The 18,131-nt window shown below is 58.3% G+C and overlaps 5 protein-coding genes across 17 annotated transcripts; 1 reads left to right on the top strand and 4 right to left on the bottom strand.

Moving 5' to 3' along the window:
* Nucleotides 1-558: 558 nt before the first annotated feature.
* Ppp1r14b (protein phosphatase 1 regulatory inhibitor subunit 14B) lies at nucleotides 559-2,672 on the top strand. Its single transcript, XM_005333574.4, has 4 exons — nucleotides 559-816; nucleotides 1,915-1,998; nucleotides 2,276-2,308; nucleotides 2,399-2,672. The coding sequence occupies exons 1-4, from the start codon at nucleotides 559-561 to the stop codon at nucleotides 2,465-2,467; spliced, it is 444 nt and encodes a 147-aa protein (XP_005333631.2). The 3' UTR covers nucleotides 2,468-2,672.
* A 491-nt stretch (nucleotides 2,673-3,163) lies between these two features.
* On the bottom strand, nucleotides 3,164-6,095 carry Fkbp2 (FKBP prolyl isomerase 2). Of its 5 annotated transcripts, XM_013361957.4 has the most exons (7): nucleotides 5,941-6,024; nucleotides 4,862-4,880; nucleotides 4,527-4,695; nucleotides 3,899-4,011; nucleotides 3,733-3,779; nucleotides 3,383-3,418; nucleotides 3,164-3,305 (listed from the first exon to the last, which is right to left on the bottom strand). In XM_013361957.4, the coding sequence occupies exons 3-7, from the start codon at nucleotides 4,689-4,691 to the stop codon at nucleotides 3,244-3,246; spliced, it is 423 nt and encodes a 140-aa protein (XP_013217411.1). In that variant the 5' UTR covers nucleotides 4,692-4,695; nucleotides 4,862-4,880; nucleotides 5,941-6,024; the 3' UTR covers nucleotides 3,164-3,243. The 5 variants fall into 5 exon arrangements, with proteins under 5 accessions (XP_013217411.1, XP_005333561.1, XP_040140103.1 ...); XM_005333504.5 differs by lacking the exon at nucleotides 4,862-4,880 and having other exon boundaries at nucleotides 5,941-6,095; XM_040284169.2 differs by lacking the exons at nucleotides 4,862-4,880; nucleotides 5,941-6,024 and adding an exon at nucleotides 5,328-5,526.
* Nucleotides 6,096-7,984: 1,889 nt separating this feature from the next.
* Nucleotides 7,985-11,330, bottom strand: Vegfb (vascular endothelial growth factor B). 2 transcript variants are annotated; one of them, XM_078045759.1, is made up of 7 exons: nucleotides 11,039-11,330; nucleotides 10,436-10,478; nucleotides 9,935-10,131; nucleotides 9,672-9,745; nucleotides 9,453-9,488; nucleotides 8,978-9,213; nucleotides 7,985-8,390 (listed from the first exon to the last, which is right to left on the bottom strand). In XM_078045759.1, exons 1-6 carry the CDS (start codon nucleotides 11,096-11,098, stop codon nucleotides 9,000-9,002), a joined length of 624 nt encoding a protein of 207 aa, XP_077901885.1. In that variant the 5' UTR covers nucleotides 11,099-11,330; the 3' UTR covers nucleotides 7,985-8,390; nucleotides 8,978-8,999. The 2 variants fall into 2 exon arrangements, with proteins under 2 accessions (XP_077901885.1, XP_005333632.3); XM_005333575.3 differs by having other exon boundaries at nucleotides 8,978-9,112; nucleotides 11,039-11,329.
* A 295-nt stretch (nucleotides 11,331-11,625) lies between these two features.
* Dnajc4 (DnaJ heat shock protein family (Hsp40) member C4) lies at nucleotides 11,626-14,909 on the bottom strand. Of its 6 annotated transcripts, none has more exons than XM_040284172.2 (7): nucleotides 14,805-14,909; nucleotides 14,407-14,508; nucleotides 13,588-13,681; nucleotides 12,949-13,133; nucleotides 12,698-12,859; nucleotides 11,928-12,133; nucleotides 11,626-11,836 (listed from the first exon to the last, which is right to left on the bottom strand). In XM_040284172.2, exons 1-7 carry the CDS (start codon nucleotides 14,861-14,863, stop codon nucleotides 11,715-11,717), a joined length of 930 nt encoding a protein of 309 aa, XP_040140106.1. In that variant the 5' UTR covers nucleotides 14,864-14,909; the 3' UTR covers nucleotides 11,626-11,714. The 6 variants fall into 6 exon arrangements, with proteins under 6 accessions (XP_040140106.1, XP_040140105.1, XP_013217413.2 ...); XM_040284171.2 differs by having other exon boundaries at nucleotides 12,698-12,862; XM_013361959.4 differs by having other exon boundaries at nucleotides 11,928-12,014; nucleotides 14,805-14,908.
* Nucleotides 14,910-15,322: 413 nt separating this feature from the next.
* On the bottom strand, nucleotides 15,323-18,130 carry Nudt22 (nudix hydrolase 22). Of its 3 annotated transcripts, none has more exons than XM_013361977.4 (6): nucleotides 17,974-18,130; nucleotides 17,114-17,609; nucleotides 16,559-16,657; nucleotides 16,008-16,105; nucleotides 15,777-15,870; nucleotides 15,323-15,496 (listed from the first exon to the last, which is right to left on the bottom strand). In XM_013361977.4, the coding sequence occupies exons 1-6, from the start codon at nucleotides 18,048-18,050 to the stop codon at nucleotides 15,395-15,397; spliced, it is 966 nt and encodes a 321-aa protein (XP_013217431.3). In that variant the 5' UTR covers nucleotides 18,051-18,130; the 3' UTR covers nucleotides 15,323-15,394. The 3 variants fall into 3 exon arrangements, with proteins under 3 accessions (XP_013217431.3, XP_005333566.2, XP_040140104.2); XM_005333509.5 differs by having other exon boundaries at nucleotides 17,957-17,975; XM_040284170.2 differs by lacking the exon at nucleotides 17,974-18,130 and adding an exon at nucleotides 17,746-17,950.
* Nucleotide 18,131: the final 1 nt, after the last annotated feature.

Consider the following 18,131-nt stretch of genomic DNA (forward strand, 5'->3'; position numbering starts at 1 on the left):
CCCCCATTCTGTCTCAATGAGGACAGAATAAGACCGGATCCAACGAGGGCTAGAGATCTGGCGGGTGCGCAAGTCCTGGTATCAGACGCTGAGTCTAAGCCTGGGTTTGGGGCTAGGAGGTTAAATTAGGGGCGTGCGAACAGCCAGGCCCAGACCTCCGCGGACTGGACCCTCCTCTACCCGCTACCCGGAGGCGGGGTGGGGGTGAGGGGCCCAAAGCGGGGCTGGCCCTTTAAGGGGGTGTGGTCGGGGGGCGGAGGAAGAGAGCTAGACAGAGAAAGCGGCTTCGGCGGCGGCGGCGGCGGCTCGGGCGGCGGCCGCGGGGGACAAAGGGCGGGCGGATCGGCGGGAGGGGGCGGGGCGCGGCCAGGCCTGGCCCGGGGGCTCCGCATGCTGCAGCTGCCCCCGGGCGCCCCCTCCGCCGCCCTCGCCGCGGAGCCGCGCGGAACCGAGCCCGCGAGCTAACCTGAGCCAGCGGCCCGGAGCCAGCCGGCGGGCGTCCGGGAGGCGGCGGCGCAGGGAGGGGCCCGCGGCGCGCACGTGGCCCCGGCGGCCGCCATGGCGGACAGCGGCCCCGCGGGGGGCGCGGCGTTGGCGGCCCCGGCCCCTGGGCCGGGCGGTGGTGGCCCTGGGCCCCGCGTGTACTTTCAGAGCCCCCCTGGGGCGGCAGGCGAGGGCCCGGGCGGTGCGGACGACGAGGGCCCAGTGAGACGCCAAGGGAAGGTCACCGTCAAGTACGACCGCAAAGAGCTACGGAAGCGCCTCAACCTAGAGGAGTGGATCTTGGAACAGCTCACGCGCCTCTACGACTGCCAGGTGTGTTCCCCACCCCGCGCCGACACCCTAAGATCAGTCCCCGCGTCGTCTGCCAGGCAACCCCACCGTGAGTCCGCTGTCACCGGAGTCAATGGGCGCTTCGCTTCCGCGCGCACCCTTCTCCGCACTCCCCGCCCCCAGTGTGTGCTCTTTCTTGTCTGACCTAAGTCCTTCCAGCCTTCTCCGCTGCCTCAGACCCGGCCTCCTTCATGCCACTCCCCAGGTCAAGCGTGGTGTCCTCCAGAAACCTCGAGGGATAGCCTGGCATGGGGCAGGACAGGGGCGAGCCTGGGCTGGTAGTGGAAGGAGGTCTAACCCACCGGCTTAGCTTAGACTTGCTAAAAGGCGCTGGTCTGACTGGTGAGGGTACTCTAAAGGGTCTGCTTGTTTTAATGGGCGAGCTCGGAGCCCTGTCTTGGTGTACGGGCAAGTTAGCTCCATCTTTGGTCTCAGGTCTCTGGTTCTCCACCCCATGACTCCCTGTTTGCTCAGATGGTGACTCAGGCCCCCCGGGGCAGGGTGGAGGAGTGGGCTTGCCCGGTGCTGCCTACCCTACCCTAGCCTGGCCCTGGAATGCAGCTGGCTCTGAAGGGGATAGCTGCTTCCTGGGGGGGAGGGGTGGTGGGCGCCCCCTCCCTCCCTAAAGCATGGGCTCTTTGTTTCCACTTTTTCAGGCTTGGGTTCTTCCCACTGACCCCTCACCCTTTACTTCCTCCTCACTCCCAGGAAGCTATGACAGGTGTTTGGGGGAGGGGAGGGGTTGTGATGAACTGGGACAGCTGGTCCCACCAGTGCTCTGTTGAGATGGGGGGCCCGGAAGTCCAGGAGACACATCTGCCAGGTTCCCAGCCCAAGGTCCCCAGCCCTGGCTGTCTGGCCTTGTCTGGCACCCCCGGTGCCCACTGGCAGGGACAGGAAGCTCCCCCCATTGGGCAATTTGCCTTGGCACAGGCTTGATCTGTTTTCCTTCTCAGAGCAGCTGCCCTGTCTGCTGGGCAAAGGCACGGCTGGTGCTGAGGTAGGCAGGGACCTCAACTCCAAACCCCTCTCACTCCTCCTGAGTCTTGTCCTGTCCCCCCCCCCCCACTGCCACCCCAGGAAGAAGAGATCCCAGAGCTGGAGATTGACGTGGATGAGCTCCTGGACATGGAGACCGATGATACCCGGGCTGCCAGGGTCAAGGTGAGGGGGGTTGGGCAGCAGGTAGAGGGTTGCCTGGAGGCACTGCCCCTTGGGAAGGCGAGGCCCTGGAGCCAGGCCTTCTCTGGTCTGAGTCATTTAGCTGTTACCTCAGGTCTCAGTTTCTGCCTCTGAAAAATGGGTTTGATGGTACTTGCCTAACTGTGACATTTCTGCCTCCAGTTGGCCCCTGTTCCCTGGAAGTGGGTATAGGGGAACTCTAGACCCCCATCCCTGAGAACTCACAGTGTACTTACCCCTCCTTCACCCCACCCACTAGGAGCTGCTGGTTGACTGTTACAAACCCACTGAGGTAAGTGGTTTTCCCAGAGGGTGGGATGGAGACGCAGCTCCTATCACCTTGGGGGGTCTAGTATCCCTAATGCCACCCCCTCCTGTCTAGGCCTTCATCTCTGGCCTGCTGGACAAGATCCGGGGCATGCAGAAGCTGAGCACACCCCAGAAGAAATAAGGGTCCCTGACCCAGGTGAATGGTGGCTCCCACAGGACAATCGCTGTCCCCGACCTCGTAGCAACAGCAATATCAGAGGACCCTGTGGCCAGGCCTGGTGCCATGAGCAGGGTTCCCCATGCCCCTGGCTTAGGGGCCTCTTCCCTTGCCCCCTCAGTTTTCCATTTTTGGGGTTTTTTATTGTTATTAAACTGATGGGACTTTTTGTGTTTTTATATTGACTGCGGCGCGGGCCCTTTAATAAAGCTAGGATCCTTTGGAGCAGCTAATAGGCTTGGCTGGTGTTTTAGGGGGTACACTTTGACCTACAATTGCTGCCAGCTCAGCTTCTCCCCAGGTGACCACAGGTCTTCCTAAGGGCCATGTAGCCATGGCAATATACCTGTGCTGGCTCCCAGACCAGGCACTCAAAGGAGCTGGGGAAGCAGAGTTGCTGGTGACAGATGTGAACACTATTTCCCCTGGGCAAGGTCACCATGCCACTGAGCCTAGACCTCCAAGGTTCTGCAGTCAGGAAAGGAGAGCAGGGTAGGGAGATACCTGGAAAAGGGAGAGGCTGAACTATGGTATTTTTTTTGTCTTGTGAAGCCAGAGGGGGACCTGAGCATGCTAAGCTAGCACTCTACCACTGAGCGTGCCCCAGCCCTGAAGCTGTCTTAACCTCTCAGAGCCCACAAAGAAACACAGGTTCACTCCTTGAGCTTTTAAGGATTTTTTTGTTTTTTAAAGTTTGGTCCCTGATGGCCCCCCACCCCCTGCCCCTCCATGGCAGCTGGCTACAGTTCTGAACGTCGTTCAATCTTGAGCAGTTCCACCTCGAACACCAGGGTTGCGCCACCTGGAGGGAGAAGTAGGGTTAAACTTGAATCTGGGCTCCAGGGAGAGGGTGGGTGGGGTGGTAGGAAGGGTTATTACCTGGGATCTTTGGGGGAGCTCCCCGTTCTCCATACCCTGTCAAAAACACACAAGAAACAAAGTGAGCTGTGCCACGTTCTCTTCTAATAACTCAGGCAAAGAGAGGAATGGTCCTGCAGAAGCAAGGCCAGAAATGGAGGTGAGATGAAGACAGGAAGGGATACCACAGGCCTGCTAGAGGACAGAGGATGGGCACTATAGCTAAATGCCCAAGCCTTGCCCTGTCTTCATTGCTGGGCACAGCCAGACTGGAAGGAGGCATGTGCTGTAGTGAATGGATAGGGTGGGGATCAGTGAGGCTGAAGCTACCTTCACCCTTCCCCCAAAAAAAAACCCACAGGGACTCTTACCCAGCTCAGATGGGATCACTAGCTTCCGCTTTTCCCCCTCACACATCCTGCAGGAGAACACATGCTCAGCCAGGGCAATACCCAGGCTCCCGGTGGGGCTTGCCTCCCACAGCTCACCTCCTAGGTCATGGCCATACACACCCCAGCCCTCCAACCCCAGACTCACCCCAGCAGCCCCTGGTCCCAGCCCTTGATGACCTGGCCTGTGCCAAGGGAGAAGACAAAGGGCTGGTTCTGGGGCAGGCTGCTGTCAAACTCCGTCCCATCTTCCAGCTTTCCCTGTGGAACCATGGGAAGACTTGTGAGCAGAAACCACTCCTGATCCCCCTCCTCAGCTGCCCTTCATCAGGCCTGCCCCCATAGCACTGTGGCCACAGACCTTAAGGGCACAGAGCCTGGTGTTGCTCACAGTTCATTCTAAAAAATCTGCTGGTGGCCAGGTATGGTGGTGTGGGTCTGTAATCCCAGCAACTCAAGAATCTAAGGCAGGAGGATGACAATTTCAAGGCCAGCCTCAGCAATTTAGCAAGGCCCTAAACAACTAGTGGCGCTGAAGGGCTGGGGGTGTGGTTTAGTGCCCCTAGATACAGTCCCCAATACAAAAAAAAAAGAATCCTTCTCGTGTCCAGCTGGGCAGCAAACAGTAAAGGATGAGAAAGAACTATGAAAATGTACTTATAGGTGAGAAGGGACTTGCCCTATGTCACCCACCTGGTTGGGGAAAAAGCCAGACTCAAGTTCTTTCAGGTCCCCAGAAGCCCCACCCACTCCTAGGAGCTCCGCCCCTCACCCACCGTGTAGTGCATGTGCAAGACGTCTCCCTTGCGCGATTTGATGGGACAGTGGTCCACCCGCTTCTTGACCCCGATCTGAAGCTTCCGTTTGCCCTCGGCCCTCGTGGCGATGGCCAGGGCACTCAGGCAGACGGACAGTACTGTCAGGATCCAGCTCAGCCTCATGTCTCTGCGGGCACAGACCCCGACCGACAGACCGGGAAGAGGGTGGGGAGGGCATGGAGCACCACCAGATACCGAAAGGATTCCACCCCCAGCGAAACCTTGCCTGCCCCTGGGGACTCCCCTGTCCCGGGTCACCACCCTCTCCCCCAAAGCTCCGCGGCCACACTTACCAGTCCAGTGAGAAGGGGGCTTGGATGAGGACCCCAGAAGCGAGGGGAGGGGGTCAGGGGAGGCCACAGCAGCCAGGGCCCCGCCCCTTTACTCACCCCCAGACCTTCCCTCCCTCGCGGTCCCCACCTCTGCTCCTCAGTTCCCACCCGTCCCTTTACGCAAAGTCCAGACCCTATCTGACTGCACAGCAGTTGCCCCAACCGGGCGGCCCCACTCACGCCACACCCAGCTGCCCCCTGCCCAGCACACCCACACCTCTGAGGCCGCTGCAGGGGGTCGGCCCCGAGGCACCCACACATCCCCACTGGGTGGCTCCGGGGAGGCCCGGTCCTCCGGAGGTACCCCCCAGCTTGGCCCTGTGCCTCCTGCGGAGGCTCCACCCCAGCTCTGCGCCCTGGGGGGCCTCCGAGGCACCCAGACTGGCCCAGTGTCGGCTGGCCGCCGAGCCCGCTCCACCCATACCACCTCTCCCGGGGGAGTTCTCGGCCTACCGCGTCCCCAGGCTCGGCCACCACGGAGACCGCCCCCGCGTGGACGCCCCGGGCCATTACTCGTGTTTAGCCCTTCGCTTGGCTCCTTGGCTCCGCCCTTTAGAGAGTGCAGTTCCGCCCCCGGCCCTGAAGCTCCGCCCTCAGCCGAACTAGACCCCTTTTCCTGAACCGGAGCCACGCCACTCACCGGCTGAGGCCCCGCCCCCAGTGCCTGGGCTCCGTCCCCCTCGGTCTCCGAACTCGAGGCTCCGCCTTCCACCTGTTCCAGCTCCTCCTCCAAGGGATAGGCTCCGCCCCCCAGCCGTCCTAGCTCTAGCCCCCGTTCCCGAGCTCCGCCTTCCACCCGCACCCGCTCGGAAGGCCCACCCGTTTCTATTCCACGTCCCGCCCCGAGCTCCAGGGCTCCGCCCCGTGCGGCGTGAGAACCCTCCCCCTGCGGCATCTCCGGACAGCTCCGACCCCAGCCCGTTTCCTCGTCACCTATCCCTCGCTGACACGCGGAGCCCCGGCCCGCTTCTGCCCGGCCTGATCCAGCCTGCCCTCCTGCACCCCGGTTCCCCCCAGCCCGGGCTGTGGCCCCCGCTCACCTCCTCGCCGCGCCCCCGGAGTCAACCCCGGTCGTGCTGCCGCCTCTGCGCAGGCGCGTCCTTGTCGCTGCAGGCCAGGCCACGCCGCCCTCCCTTATTGGACCATACGAAACCCGCTGCCACACCCCCTAGCACCGCTTCTCCCCTGGCTCCGCCTCCCGTATCGCCACGTGACTTACACGTCACTTCCGGTGGAGTTGTAGTCCGTTAGTTTCGGTCAAAATGACTTCTAAAAGGGTCAGAGTGACATTTTCCGTGCATGTATATGTCAAAATACATCTACTGTCATGTATGTCAAAAGAGAAAAAATAAAAAATTATTAAGAAAAAAAAAGGGTCAGAGTGACGTTACAGTCAAGCAGTCATGGGTTCCCCAGGAGGTCTTGAAGTCCCTGGCCTCTTCCACAGCAATCCTGCTTGCCACTGGCCTCTTCGTACACTCCTGTTCGGGAAGAACTGGGCTTCGGAGTAACACTCGGGTTTGAAGTCCAGATCTGCCATTGGTTGTGGCTGTGGGAGCTTGAGCGGTTTCCTTCGCCTGGTAGATGGGCTTGACGACACCCACCCCACGGCCTGTGCAGGACTGGGATGATGTGCAGTGCCAGGCCCTGAGTTCGTGAAGGCTCCTCCCCTCTCCTCTCCTACAGCATCCGTGCCCACCTGCCTGTGCACACCGAGTGAGCACCGGGTCATGACTGCAATAGTCTGGCTGGGCCTATTCCTACAGGACAAATTAATTTTCAGGGACCCCATCACCCACTAGTGCCCAACTGGTGGAATCAACAAGTAATCAACCTGTGGCTGAGAAGCAGCTAAACCTAGGTGCAGTGTTAGGTGTTAAGGAGACACTTAAGGCCTAATTTCCAGGCCAATTTGCCTGAGTCCATTTCTTCAGTTAAAAAAAAAAAATGATGACACAGACCTCAAGAATTGAGTAAGCCAGGAGGTAAAGCGCAGCATCATCCATGTCTAGTGGGACTAAATGGACCCAGAAGTGGTAGCTCTAGGGCCTTAAACCTCATCTGTCCCACTCAAACTGGCCTATGGCATAATTGACCTCACAGCTAATGAAATGATTTATAAGCAGTAATCACATTCAGGAACTTTCTTTCTTCTTTTTTTTTTTAAGAGAGAGAGAATTTTTATTTATTTATTTATTTTTAGTTTTCGGCAGACACAACATCTTTGTTTGTATGTGGTGCTGAGAATCGAACCCGGGCCGCACGCATGCCAGGCGAGCTCGCTACTGCCTGAGCCCATCCCTAGCCCCAGGAACTTTCTTACAGTTTAACCCACTTCTTCCTTGGGCCCACTAAGACCATGAGTACACCCTCTGACCCAATACCTACCTGCTTTGGGTTAACTCTGCCTCTGAATGTCGTACCTTAGCAGGGCAAAACATTGGTACCCAACACTGACTTTGGGTCCATTGCCTTGCCACCCAGCCCTGGGCACTGAAGGTTACAGGAAGAAAAGTGGATGCTGAGCTTGATTCAGACAAGTCAGGAGTCTCATGTAGCCACAGATGAGGGAGCACCAAGGTGCCAAGGAGGTGAAGGTGGAGAAGACAGTGTGGGTTGAGAGGAGCCCACCAGCCACAAACCTTTGGTACTTTCCTTTTAGGCAGAAGTAAGTGAAGGACAGGACAGATAGTAGCCTTAGAGCCTAACAGGGAAATGATCAGGTGAACACAAGACTCAGACTTTGTGTTCAAACACAGAAATCCACTGTTCCCTCCATGTGTCCATGGGGAAACTGAGACTCAGAAAAAAATGGGCAGAGGGAGCCAAGGTCACTCAGCAGATCTGGGTCCAACTTCAAGGTAATTAACCATAGAAGACAGAACCCTTGTAATAAGCAGGGGACAAGAAATGTGCTGAATCCATGGTTCTGGCTGTCTGGGATCTGCTGTGTGGGCTCCGGCCCCACTGCCTCCATCTGCATGACACAAGACGAGCTCCAGGTCTTGCAGGCAGTGAGTAATACAGATACTCCTATCCCAACCAGCCAGTCTGGACAGTGACAAACAGTGACACAGGCAGGGATAGCTCCTTCCATCTCTTTTATCAGGGTGTGGGGGGGTCACAGTTTTTGTATCAAAGCCCATTATTTGCAGAGGTTGGGGTCTTCTTAGGGGAGGCAGGAGCCAGGTGTAAGACACTCAGTTGCACAAGTTAGTTAAAAACTGAGGCAACACCCCATCCCCCCAAGCTGGCATGTGACCCCTCTTGCTGCTGCCAAATCTCCTCATCAACTTTGTTAGATGGCAGCCTCGGGAGACAAACGATGGCAGGAAAGCCCTCTGAGAAGCCCAGGTCCTAAAGCAGATTCCAGGACTTGGGGCTGGCTATTCTCCCCAGGCTCTTCTCTTCTCCCACTGGGGTGTGGCCTGTGAAGCAAGTGGCCCACTGAGTCTGAAAGGTAATGTGTCACCTTCGCAGCTTCCGGCACCTGAAGATGGAAGGAACAGATCGGTTGTGAGGCTGGAATGCAGCCCCAGCTCCTCCTGATGAACTCCCTTGTGACCTCCTGTGAACCTCATTCTCCTCTGAATCTCCAAGGAATCCCCTACCCCCAGCCTGGCCTATGTCATCTCATGACCTCAGTGTAGAACACGGGTGGTGGGAGACACCGCAGACAAAGGTGAAGAAGGGGTTCCAATATATCCCGTTTGCTCAGCACCCATATAATGGGGAAAATGTCTGTGGTATAGGCTTCTAGGAAGGCCCAGACCTCTGCCTCTGTCCTCCTCATTTCCATTCTAGGTAAATGTCACCTCCTCCAGGAGTTGACTAACACCTCAAATATGTCAGGTGCCCCACTGCCACCCTTAGAATTCTCTGCTGGCACCACCTTTCCCCTTTACGAGTTGTGTTCCTGCTGATCCCAGTGCCAGCAGACATTTGGTAAATGTTTGTTCAACAAGCTCAACAGCTTCCCCTTCCCTGGCCTTCTCCCACTGGCAGGCTCGCCTTGGACCTGCTCCAGGATGTGGCCTTGATGCCTTCCCAATCAAGTGCCACCCCACAAACCCTCACCTGCAGGTGTGTGGGTTGAGCTCTAAGCCCCGCCCTTGGCAACGGAGGAAGCTGCGGCGTCGGCAGCGGCAGTGGCAGGTCCGTGGGTCAGGGCGCTGGCGGCGCTGGGTGCAGCGTGGGCAGGGGGTCCTGGGGCTGGAGTGGGATGGGTGATGTCAGCTGGGGAGGGTGCTCCAGGAGCAGAGTCCCAGCCCTGAAGAGAGCGGGGCTGGGGACGGTGGTGGGGAGTGGCAGCCCTAGGAGGAGAAGCGACATGTCTGGGGCGGGAAGGAAGAGTCTTCCCAGGACTTGGATTTGGAGAGAAGGCACAGATTCAAGGAGCAGAAGAAAATGGACAGGGGAACCAAGTGGGAGGAAGAAGAGGGGACCACAGCTTCCTGACTGGCTCTTGCACTCCCTGGCCACCCACATATTATATTCTGAGTGCCGGGCCTGAGATCCTACCCCTGCTCTGCAGGAGCCCAAAGGGACTCACCTGTCTGGCTTCACAGCACTCTCCTTTTTTTTTGGTCTGAAAAGAGAAGGCACAAAGAGGAACAGGGTCAGAAAATTCATGCATCCTGCTCTCTTGCCCAAGATCCCAGGTCTATCTTAGGCTCCACTCTTAGAAACCCAGTCCCCACCGTGGTGTACCACCACGCCCGCACCCCCATGCTTGGACTCTGCAAGTTCAGAAGTTGGGCCTGGCTGGCACCTGCATTCACATTGGCTGTGTTCTTCCAGGGACATCTCCCCCAGCTGACTGCTTGGATACCGGATCATGAGGATCTGTGCTCAGGAGAAGAATAGGAGACACAGCAGGGAGGGGGACAGGAAAGGGGCTGGAGAGAGAAGAGCTCATCCAACAGCCAGGGCCTGGCCACCAACCCCCAGCCTCCTGTCCTCCAGGCTCTGGGCTGGCTCAGCTCCCAGAGTACCAGTGCCCCCCCAACTTGCTTGCCCCATTTGCCCTGGTACCTGCATTCGGACTTGGTGCTGCCCGGTGGGCACGCACTCCAGGCCATCGTCAGGGCAGCAGCCACCGCAGCGCTGCACAGTCACACAGCTAGGCACCAGTTGTTTGGCCACAGTACCCATGAGCTCCACAGTCAGGGGCACTACCACCTCCCGAGGCTGGCAGGTGGCACGAGCATACACGTCTATCCATGACACCACTGCGGGCAGACCCACAAGGGTTAATCCCCACTGGGTTTCCTGCAGCTGCTCCCAGCAGCTGTTTCCCCAGTTCCCACGTCACAGCCACCTTCCACTAGCAAACCCCCTCTGCTCTTTTAACCTGTCTTCCCGCCCATGATTGTCAAGTAACCCCTCTGCCTCAGTGTCCTCCTCTGTGAAACGGGATAGTTTGCATCTTACAGGGGAGTTTTGATTTCACATGATGATAGACATCAGGAGCCCCGAATCAGTGCAGTGACAACTCCTTAGAACTGGCTTGTGTGAAATTATTGTAAAAATTACCTTTCTTCTGGTGGCCAGGGACATCAGGCTGGGAGACAGGAGCCTGTGGGGAAGAAAAGACCTGGACCCAAGGTGCCCTCCAGGGGAAAGTAGTCCTGAGACTATCCCTGGGGCTCTGCCCTTGAGTCAGGATGCTTCACGGCCTCACTGACATCTTTCCGATTCCTCGTTCCTAGGGCCTCCACTCTAGCTTTACCTGTTGTCTCCTGGCCACCTGGGCCTGCCCTGGCCCAAGACCGGCCAGATGCGCTCTACCGGTGCCATCAAATCTCCTCCAAGCCTTGGAGCCAGGTTTGCTCTGGTGTTGCAGGTCAGGAGCGGGCACAGTGGGCGCTGAACCAGGTCTCTGGGCACTGAAGCAACTCCGCCCCCCACAGCACCCAGGGGATGGGGTGGGGTGGAGGAGTGGCTCCAGAACTGGACTGGCGGGCCTTGGAGGAGGGGTATCTCCTGGTGGATGCCTGGGCCGCCGGGGGTCCCCACGTTGCTCAAGTTGGAGGCCTAACCTGCTGATCCCCTCGGCAGAGGCCGCTCGGCGCCTCTCCACTTCCGCCAACCTTGAGAGGGCACGGCGGGCAGGCGGGATATTGGGGACGCACGTACCTGGGCTGGGGCCAGCTGCAGGAGCACGGCGAACAGCAGGCGGCGGAGCAGGGGGCGCATGGTGCCCGCGGGGGCCACGCGCCGGGGGCGCCCGCATTGCCCTAGCCCGGCGGCGCAGGGGGCGGCGGCAGCCAGAGCCCCATGGCGCGGGCCCGGGCGCGGCGGGCGGGGGCCGGGCGCGGGGGGCGGCTCCTCCGCGGCCCCCTCCCGAGCCCTGGGCGCAGGCAGCGCAGCGCAGCGCAGCGGCGGCGGCCGGAGGAGCCGGGCGGGCGGGCGGCCGGTGGCGGCGGCGGGCGGCGGGCGCGGCGGGGGCGGCGGGGGGCCGAGCCCGGGCTCGCGGGCGGGCGGCTCATGTGACCCAGACACGCGCTCCCCACCGGGCCGTGGGGCGGGGGCGGGGGGGGCGAGGCGCCGGCGGGGCCCGCCCCCTCCACACACCCCCTCCCGCCGCTTCAGGGGAAAGGGGACGTGCCGCCCAGGGGGCCGGCCTCCCTGGTCGCAGCCGCCGCCAGAACCCACTGGGCGGGGCGCTGCCCCAGCGCGAGGCCCGGGCGGGGGGCGCTGGGCTTGAAGGAGCGAGCGGGACAGAAGCTTTAAGAATCACTTTATTGCACACGTCGTGGGGAGTGCGGAGTTTGGGGCAGGGCGCAAGGAGGGAATACAGTACAGGTCCCATCTAGGTGAGCCCCTCAGGGGCCGGTGCTGGGAGGCACAATCCCTGGACCTTGGGGATGCCCAGAGGGTAGCGGCTGCTGCTGCCTTTGCCGGCGCTCCTGCTGGAGCCTGGCTCTGTTGGCCCTGAAGGAGAGAGCACCTGAGAGTTAGGGTCAGGGATCCAGGACAGTAGTATAAGGACAGGAAACAGAGGCAGGATAGAGCAGGGACAGACCTGGCCCTGGCCCGCGTGTCGTTGTAGATGGCTGTGATGATCCGATCCTTCTCATCCATGAAGCTCCGGTGTATCTGCTCCAACTTCCTGCAAGACCTTTGGTGTTAACCCTGATACTCCAGTTCCTGCAGTTCCTGAAGCCTCCTCCACCCTGTTCCAGGATCTCTCTCTGTATTACATATGTAGGAACCTTGCCCCAACAGTGCCTGTGATAGGTGGGGAGAGGGGCACAGAGTGGCAGAGGCCCATCCAGGATGCAATGGCACCCAAGTATCTGTCCTGCTGAAAGTGGTGAAGCTGCTCTGAACACAGGGATGCTCTTCCCAGGAGCCTAGAAAGGTTCAACTCCTCCTCTGAACTAGGCAGGCTGCTGGAGGTGGACAGGGGGTCTTTTTTAATAGAAAACTCCATGTCAAGGCATGCATGAGAGAGTGGAAGGGAGACGACAGCTGCCAAATGAAGACAGTCGCTGGTGAGGCTGTTACAAAGCATTTGCTTCTCATGCCTGATTTTGGTTGGCTCCAGCCCTCCTGGCAGCCAGCATCAAAGATTTATATTCAAATTATGAAAAACTGAAAATGGCAACATTAGCCTGTCATGTAGTGCTGCCTTTATGAAGTAAGGGAAGGCTCCAAAGACTGACTTCATGAAATGCTTAGTGTGGGAGACAAGCACACAGGACATAGGGTGCAGTAGCTGGCTCGCTAACCAGAGTGGCTTCACCACCCTCCTACCCTCTGCCCATCACCCTGGGGAGGACAAGGATGCACCTGAAAGCAGCATAGTGCAGGCCCATGCCAGCCAGCATGAGCAGGAGGCAGTACCCCAGGACCCGCTGATTGTGTTTGTACTGCTGCTGCCTCGTCTGGGGCCCCTGTGGCCTTACATCATGAAACTGGGCCCAGTATTGTGCATTGGGAGGTTCCCAGGAGCTGCTGGAAGACAAAGGAAGGGACAATGTGAAGACAAGGCTTTCCAGGAGACTTGGGAGTGTGGGCAAGCAGGGGCAGGACCCCTGTACCTCTGTGTTTGTTGGGCAGACTTGGGATGGGCTGTGGTCCCTGGAGATTTGGGGGAGCTAGCTGATCGGAGCTGGTGGTCATAGCTTCGGCGGGTCTGCTCACGGCTGAGCACACGATATGCCTCATTCAGCTCCACAAAACGGCTGTGCAGGGCCGGGTTCCCAGGGTCTCGGTCAGGATGCAGCTAGAGGTAAGGCAGGACTCCCCTTATCTCCCTTTCTGTGACCCTTCCCACTTCCCATCCTGATGATCCACAAGGGCTCACATCAATCCCAGGGACCCTCTTTTGTAATAACCCTCCAGAAGACCCGCCCTTCCAGAAGGCCAAAAAGTCAAGAAGCCCAGACTCCAGCCCTCTTTCCTCATTTAAGCCCTTTACATCTGCCATCCTCCTTTCCAAATACCCTGGTGCAGGTTTCTCAAGAGAGACAGTAAGCTCATCAGGCACATTGATGTCTTGTGCCCTCAGCTTTGCCTCCTACCTGGGCAGATCCTTGAGTATAGCACCCACCCTCCAGGCAGGCTGAAGGAATGGGGTTCCAGTCAGAGACACAGGCCTACTCTTAGGAAGTTGGGTGACCCCCTATTTGGCTCAGACTTCCACTTCCTCTCTCCCCGCCTTGGGAGCACTAGTATACCTCCTTGGACTTGGTAAAGAAAGCTCGTTTAACTTCTTCAGCGCTGGCACCAGGATGCACGCCCAATAGTTCATAATAATTCCTGGGGCCAGACCTGTGGATAGAGGCCCAAACTGGTACCCTGCCTTGCCATCCCAGCCTCCCTGGACCACACCCTTCAACTCAGTCACTAGGAAGGAGCTGAAGAGAGCTCAGGAAGTTCCCAAGACAGTTCTGTCCTCAGACCATCTCTCCTTTTCGGGGTGTTTCAGGGATGGTCTGAATCAGGATTCTAAGTGTAGTCCTCAGATCCTTGCATCACAAACACTTTGAACGTTTATTTAAAACAGATTCCCAAGCCGGGCATGGTGGCACATGCCTGCCATCCCAGTTAGAAACATGAGGCAAGAGGATCACTGGAGCCCAGGAGTTAAAGGCCAGTCTGAGCAACATAGGACGACCCCCTCTCAAAGAAAAGACAAAGGTGCTTCTGAAGACCCATCTCATTCCTCCAGGATGGAACCTCCAAAACAGGGCCCAGGAATCTGCATCTTTGTACTCAACTTCCCCACTTCTGTGAGTTATGCTTGACTACCAGTGGAGTTATGGAAAGAGTATTGGGGTTTTGTTGGGCTCAAATTTCTGATCTCCCATTTAACTCGCTGATGACCTTGAGGGTCATCTCAGTCTCAGATGAGATTCTCAATGTCCTCAACATGAAAGTGAGGGTTAAGACAAGACTGCAAGGTACCTATCTCAGCAAGCAAAGAAGCGCCTAAGCTGGGCAGGCCCTCAATAGAAACCCGCTGAACAACCGGGGGCCCCAGGAGCCCAACTCACCGCTGCCCAGAGGCCGCTGCGAGGAGCCGGGTGGGAGGGCTGCGGGGCCACAGCCGGCAGAGGCGCAGGGGCAACAGGGGCAGCATGGCGGCTGGAGGACAGCTGGGGAAAGGAGACCAGCAAGAGGGGTGCACTGAGACCAGATCCGATCAGATATCAAACTCTTCGCGGCCCGGGCAGAGCGAAGGAGCCTGGCCAGGGGTTTCTTGCAAAAGAAGATCGAGGCAGGCCCGGGGGCGGCCTCCTACCTCAGGGTCAGTCCCCCATGTCTGGACCCGGCCCTGCCTCCAGGTCTTTCCAGGCTATGGCTTACAGGTCTGGACCCCCGGAACCACCCAGAGTGATTTAAGGAGGTTGAGGGAGGAACCACAACCAAGTCCCGCCCTCACTCCACTTACGAACTCCGCAGTCGCCGCCATTTCCTGCACCTCCGCAGGTACCGCCCCCGAGCTCTCATTGGCTTAGACTCAGACCACGCCCACTTTACCGGAAGGTGCGAGTATGTGGCTAAACCCCGCCCCCGGCCCCTAGACCGGCTTTCTGCAGCCGGAGCCGCTAGGAAGAGGTCCCCGGAGATGCCGAAATGCGCGGGCCTCCAGTCCCGGGCGGCAGGAGGGGCTGAGCCCGACCCTCAACGAGCCTTTTGGCCCAGCCGCAGCCCTTCGGTGCCGCGGAGATGGCTTTGATCTGCTCAGCAGCGAGGCACGTTTACAGAGCTGCTTCCACCCCGCATTGTCTTGGCATGGGAGGCACGTCTCTCATCCCCCCTTACAGGGGAGAAAACTGAGGCCGAGCTGATGTGTTTTTGTGTTTGCTTTTGTTTTTGTTTTTTCCTTTTCTATGACGCGTTCGGTCTCACCCACCCAGGGCTCTCCCAGCGAACCCTCTGTCATGGAAACAGCAAATGCCAATGGAATCCAAGAATAAAGTTCTTTATTGTCTTCAGAGCTGTGATGACAGTCCCCGAGGGCTGGGATTCTACATTGACTCAGGTGGGACTTCCCCGAACTCGGTTGTAGAGAAGGATGGCGCCTTTGGCCGAGGGGCAGAGCTCAGCCCACATCTCTGTCTCCTGCAATCTCTGCACTCTCTGTGGGGAAGACAGTGAGACCCACACATCTAGCCCTTGTCTCCTGTTGGGGTTGAGCCTCAGAGCCCTCTGCACAGCACTGTTTATAGGGAGACATGTTAAGAGGACTTAACATGTCCCTGGGCCTTTCCCTTTGGTAGGAGAGTCTCTTTTTGTGACTTTGGAATAAACCCGGGAGTCTCCTGTACCAGCCAGTCCCACCCACCAGACATGCATCACCAGATTTCTTTGCAGGCCCTAACCCTATAGTCCAAGCAAGATGCAGAAAGTTACCCCGCACCTGTGTCTCCACAAAGATGATTCCTGTAGACTCGTGGGCCTCAGGTCCCCCACTCAGATAGTAGTTCCTCACCTCCTCAGAAGTCAGGCTGCACCTGGGCAAGGACATGAGGATAGTTTGGGGAGCAGCTCAGTCCTGTAGAATCCCTATGGAACCCCAACTGTCACATCCCCAATGCTTTCCACCCATCTTCCCCAGGATTCAAGATCCTGTGTCCCAGAGCCCACTCACTGGACATAGAACTCGGCACTGGCACGGCCGGCGCTGGTCTCATTTCGGGCAATGCCCAACAGCAGGGGTTGGCTCAGGGTGAGCAGCGGCAGATTCACCTGGGGCAGGGGGTCCCACCTGTCAATGTCCACTGTCCATATCCTTGCCCCTCTCCATAGAGAACTGCCTATTACCCTTGTACAATATTTTATGGTTCATAGAAAAGTGTCTTGGATCACAGAATATTAGATCTTGAGCTGCTAATTTTACAGATGGGAAAATCAGAAGCAAAGAGATTGAACAGACTACCTAGGGAAATCTCTTCACTCAAGGGAAGTGAATTTAGTAACTGAGACTCCCATTTACTCCTTTTTGAATCAACAAAATTGTTTCCACTGGAAAGAGGAAGAACTTGAGGCCTAGGGAACTAACAACTAGAATTCCATTTTGATTTTGCCCAGCTCCCTCAATACCAGCAGACCTTCCCTCCAACCCAGACCTATGGAATTCTAGCAGTTTCTACCCACTTCCTTCATGTCATCATGAAGGAAGGGGCAACACTCCTCACTCACCTCATCACAGATCTCTTGTAGGACACTGGAGAAGAGCTCACGTACCACCAGTTCCCCCGGGAGGTCCTTGTGCTGGGGGCTGTCACCAGGGCACAGAGCCTGTGAGAAGTCAGGCTCAGCCTCTGCTCTTCATCCTCTTCCCACCCTGTCTTCCCACTTGCTGGCCCTGAGGGCCTGGGTAGACACAGTGTAAGAGTCTTTGTGATCCCCAGGCCCTTCGTTTTCCAGATGAACAACCAGAAGTCCAATTTAGGAATAGGTCACACAGGGGGCTGGGTTGGGTGAAGCATCTTCCTCTGCCCATTCTCCCCCCCCCCCATGTTTCCTGGCCTCTCCACAGGTCTGTTGCAGATTGGGAATGTGAGAGGGTTGTGGGCAGTGGACAGTTACTCCTGGGGGAGCCCTCTGAGAAGGTGCTGCAGCAGGGGTGACTCAGTTAAACACTAGGCCAATTTTCCCTTTAAGGTATGAAGAAAACAGAAGGAAAGGCTTAGCACTCCAGCTCCCCTGAGCTGTCTAGGACTTTTTGCATTTGTACCCAGCCTGGCACCTCACCTGAGGCTCAGGGTGCCCACCAGGGACATCCACCATCCCAGGGGCCTCGGCCACCTGCCAAGAGCGCCGCAGGAAGACAAGGAAGCCATCAGCTGTGATTAGTGCGGCACCAACCCCCAGTGGGTCTGCCAGATAGGCCTGCTTGTCACCCCAATCCATGGCTCCCTGCTGTTGCAGCCAGGAGGCTGAGCTGGCCCAATTGGTGCCCAGGAAATCTTGGTAGGAAGTAAGGCCCAGGCGCAGAAGCAGCTGTGGACCAGGAGAGTCAGTGGATGCCAGTGTAGCTGAATGCAGGCGGAACTTGGGGGCATTGAAGAGCCAGGGTTGGGCCTGTAGCCGGGCTTCCCAGATGGCAGCGATGGTCTTGTCCCCTCCTGGTAGTGGGCGCCGGTCATGGGCTGGGCTCAGCTCCACTCCTACAAGGTTCTGGGGCAGCCCCCCAGGAGGGCACTGAAGCAGCAGGGATACCTCAGGATCCATGGCCTGGACAGGACAGCTATGGGGGAGGACACAGGTAGGCCTGTTACCCGTGGGATGGAGGCAGGGTGGGATCCCTGGCCCAAGCATCTGGCCTCCTCGGACACATATCTTCTTGGGATACCACCAACCTCGCTGAACCTCCCTGGCCTTGCCTTGGGTAGTTGGAGTCCTATCATCCGGGCAAGAGTCCTGAGCCCGCTGGGTGCCCACGTCTCCTGCTGCTAGAAATCCCTAAGACTCTTGGGCATCTCTATCACCCAAAGTTTCTGGGTCCCCCAAGGCTCAAGTCCCCAATCCCAGACGGCCTGCCTCCAACCCCTGACGCGCGAGCACCCCTCCCAAGTCCGGAACCTCCAGCCTCACCAGCGCTAGTAACTTACCGGCCGGCTGGGCCCGCAGGCTCCGCCCCTTTCCCCCGAAGCGGAAGTGCCCGCCCCTTTATTCCAAGGCTTCTCATTGGCGGGTCCTGGCGTCCTGGCCCGTGGGGTCCGCAGCCGGCCGCCGGTCGCCGAGGGTGAGCGCGTCCGAGGCTCCGGTG

Source organism: Ictidomys tridecemlineatus, chromosome 4, assembly GCF_052094955.1.
Source record: "Ictidomys tridecemlineatus isolate mIctTri1 chromosome 4, mIctTri1.hap1, whole genome shotgun sequence".
NCBI lineage: Eukaryota > Metazoa > Chordata > Mammalia > Rodentia > Sciuridae > Ictidomys > Ictidomys tridecemlineatus.

Coding starts and splice junctions, on each gene's coding strand:
- Ppp1r14b (XM_005333574.4), top strand. CDS start 559: ATGGCGGACAGCGGCCCCGCGGGGGGCGCGGCGTTGGCGGCCCCGGCC. Junction 1,999..2,275: donor CCCGGGCTGCCAGGGTCAAG/GTGAGGGGGGTT, acceptor CCCACCCACTAG/GAGCTGCTGGTTGACTGTTA. Junction 2,309..2,398: donor ACTGTTACAAACCCACTGAG/GTAAGTGGTTTT, acceptor CCTCCTGTCTAG/GCCTTCATCTCTGGCCTGCT.
- Fkbp2 (XM_040284169.2), bottom strand. CDS start 5,410: ATGGCCCGGGGCGTCCACGCGGGGGCGGTCTCCGTGGTGGCCGAGCCT. Junction 4,696..5,327: donor CGAGAACTCCCCCGGGAGAG/GTGGTATGGGTG, acceptor CTGTGCCCGCAG/AGACATGAGGCTGAGCTGGA. Junction 4,012..4,526: donor TCTTGCACATGCACTACACG/GTGGGTGAGGGG, acceptor ATGGTTCCACAG/GGAAAGCTGGAAGATGGGAC.
- Vegfb (XM_078045759.1), bottom strand. CDS start 11,098: ATGCGCCCCCTGCTCCGCCGCCTGCTGTTCGCCGTGCTCCTGCAGCTG. Junction 10,132..10,435: donor CCCTGGCCACCAGAAGAAAG/GTAATTTTTACA, acceptor GTCTGCCCGCAG/TGGTGTCATGGATAGACGTG. Junction 9,746..9,934: donor AGCACCAAGTCCGAATGCAG/GTACCAGGGCAA, acceptor TCCTGAGCACAG/ATCCTCATGATCCGGTATCC.
- Dnajc4 (XM_040284171.2), bottom strand. CDS start 14,863: ATGAGAGCTCGGGGGCGGTACCTGCGGAGGTGCAGGAAATGGCGGCGA. Junction 13,682..14,406: donor GCAGCGGCCTCTGGGCAGCG/GTGAGTTGGGCT, acceptor CTCTATCCACAG/GTCTGGCCCCAGGAATTATT. Junction 13,134..13,587: donor TCTTTACCAAGTCCAAGGAG/GTATACTAGTGC, acceptor CCTTACCTCTAG/CTGCATCCTGACCGAGACCC.
- Nudt22 (XM_013361977.4), bottom strand. CDS start 18,050: ATGAGAAGCCTTGGAATAAAGGGGCGGGCACTTCCGCTTCGGGGGAAA. Junction 16,658..17,113: donor GTGGGCACCCTGAGCCTCAG/GTGAGGTGCCAG, acceptor GACTTCTCACAG/GCTCTGTGCCCTGGTGACAG. Junction 15,871..16,007: donor AGTGCCGAGTTCTATGTCCA/GTGAGTGGGCTC, acceptor GTCCTTGCCCAG/GTGCAGCCTGACTTCTGAGG.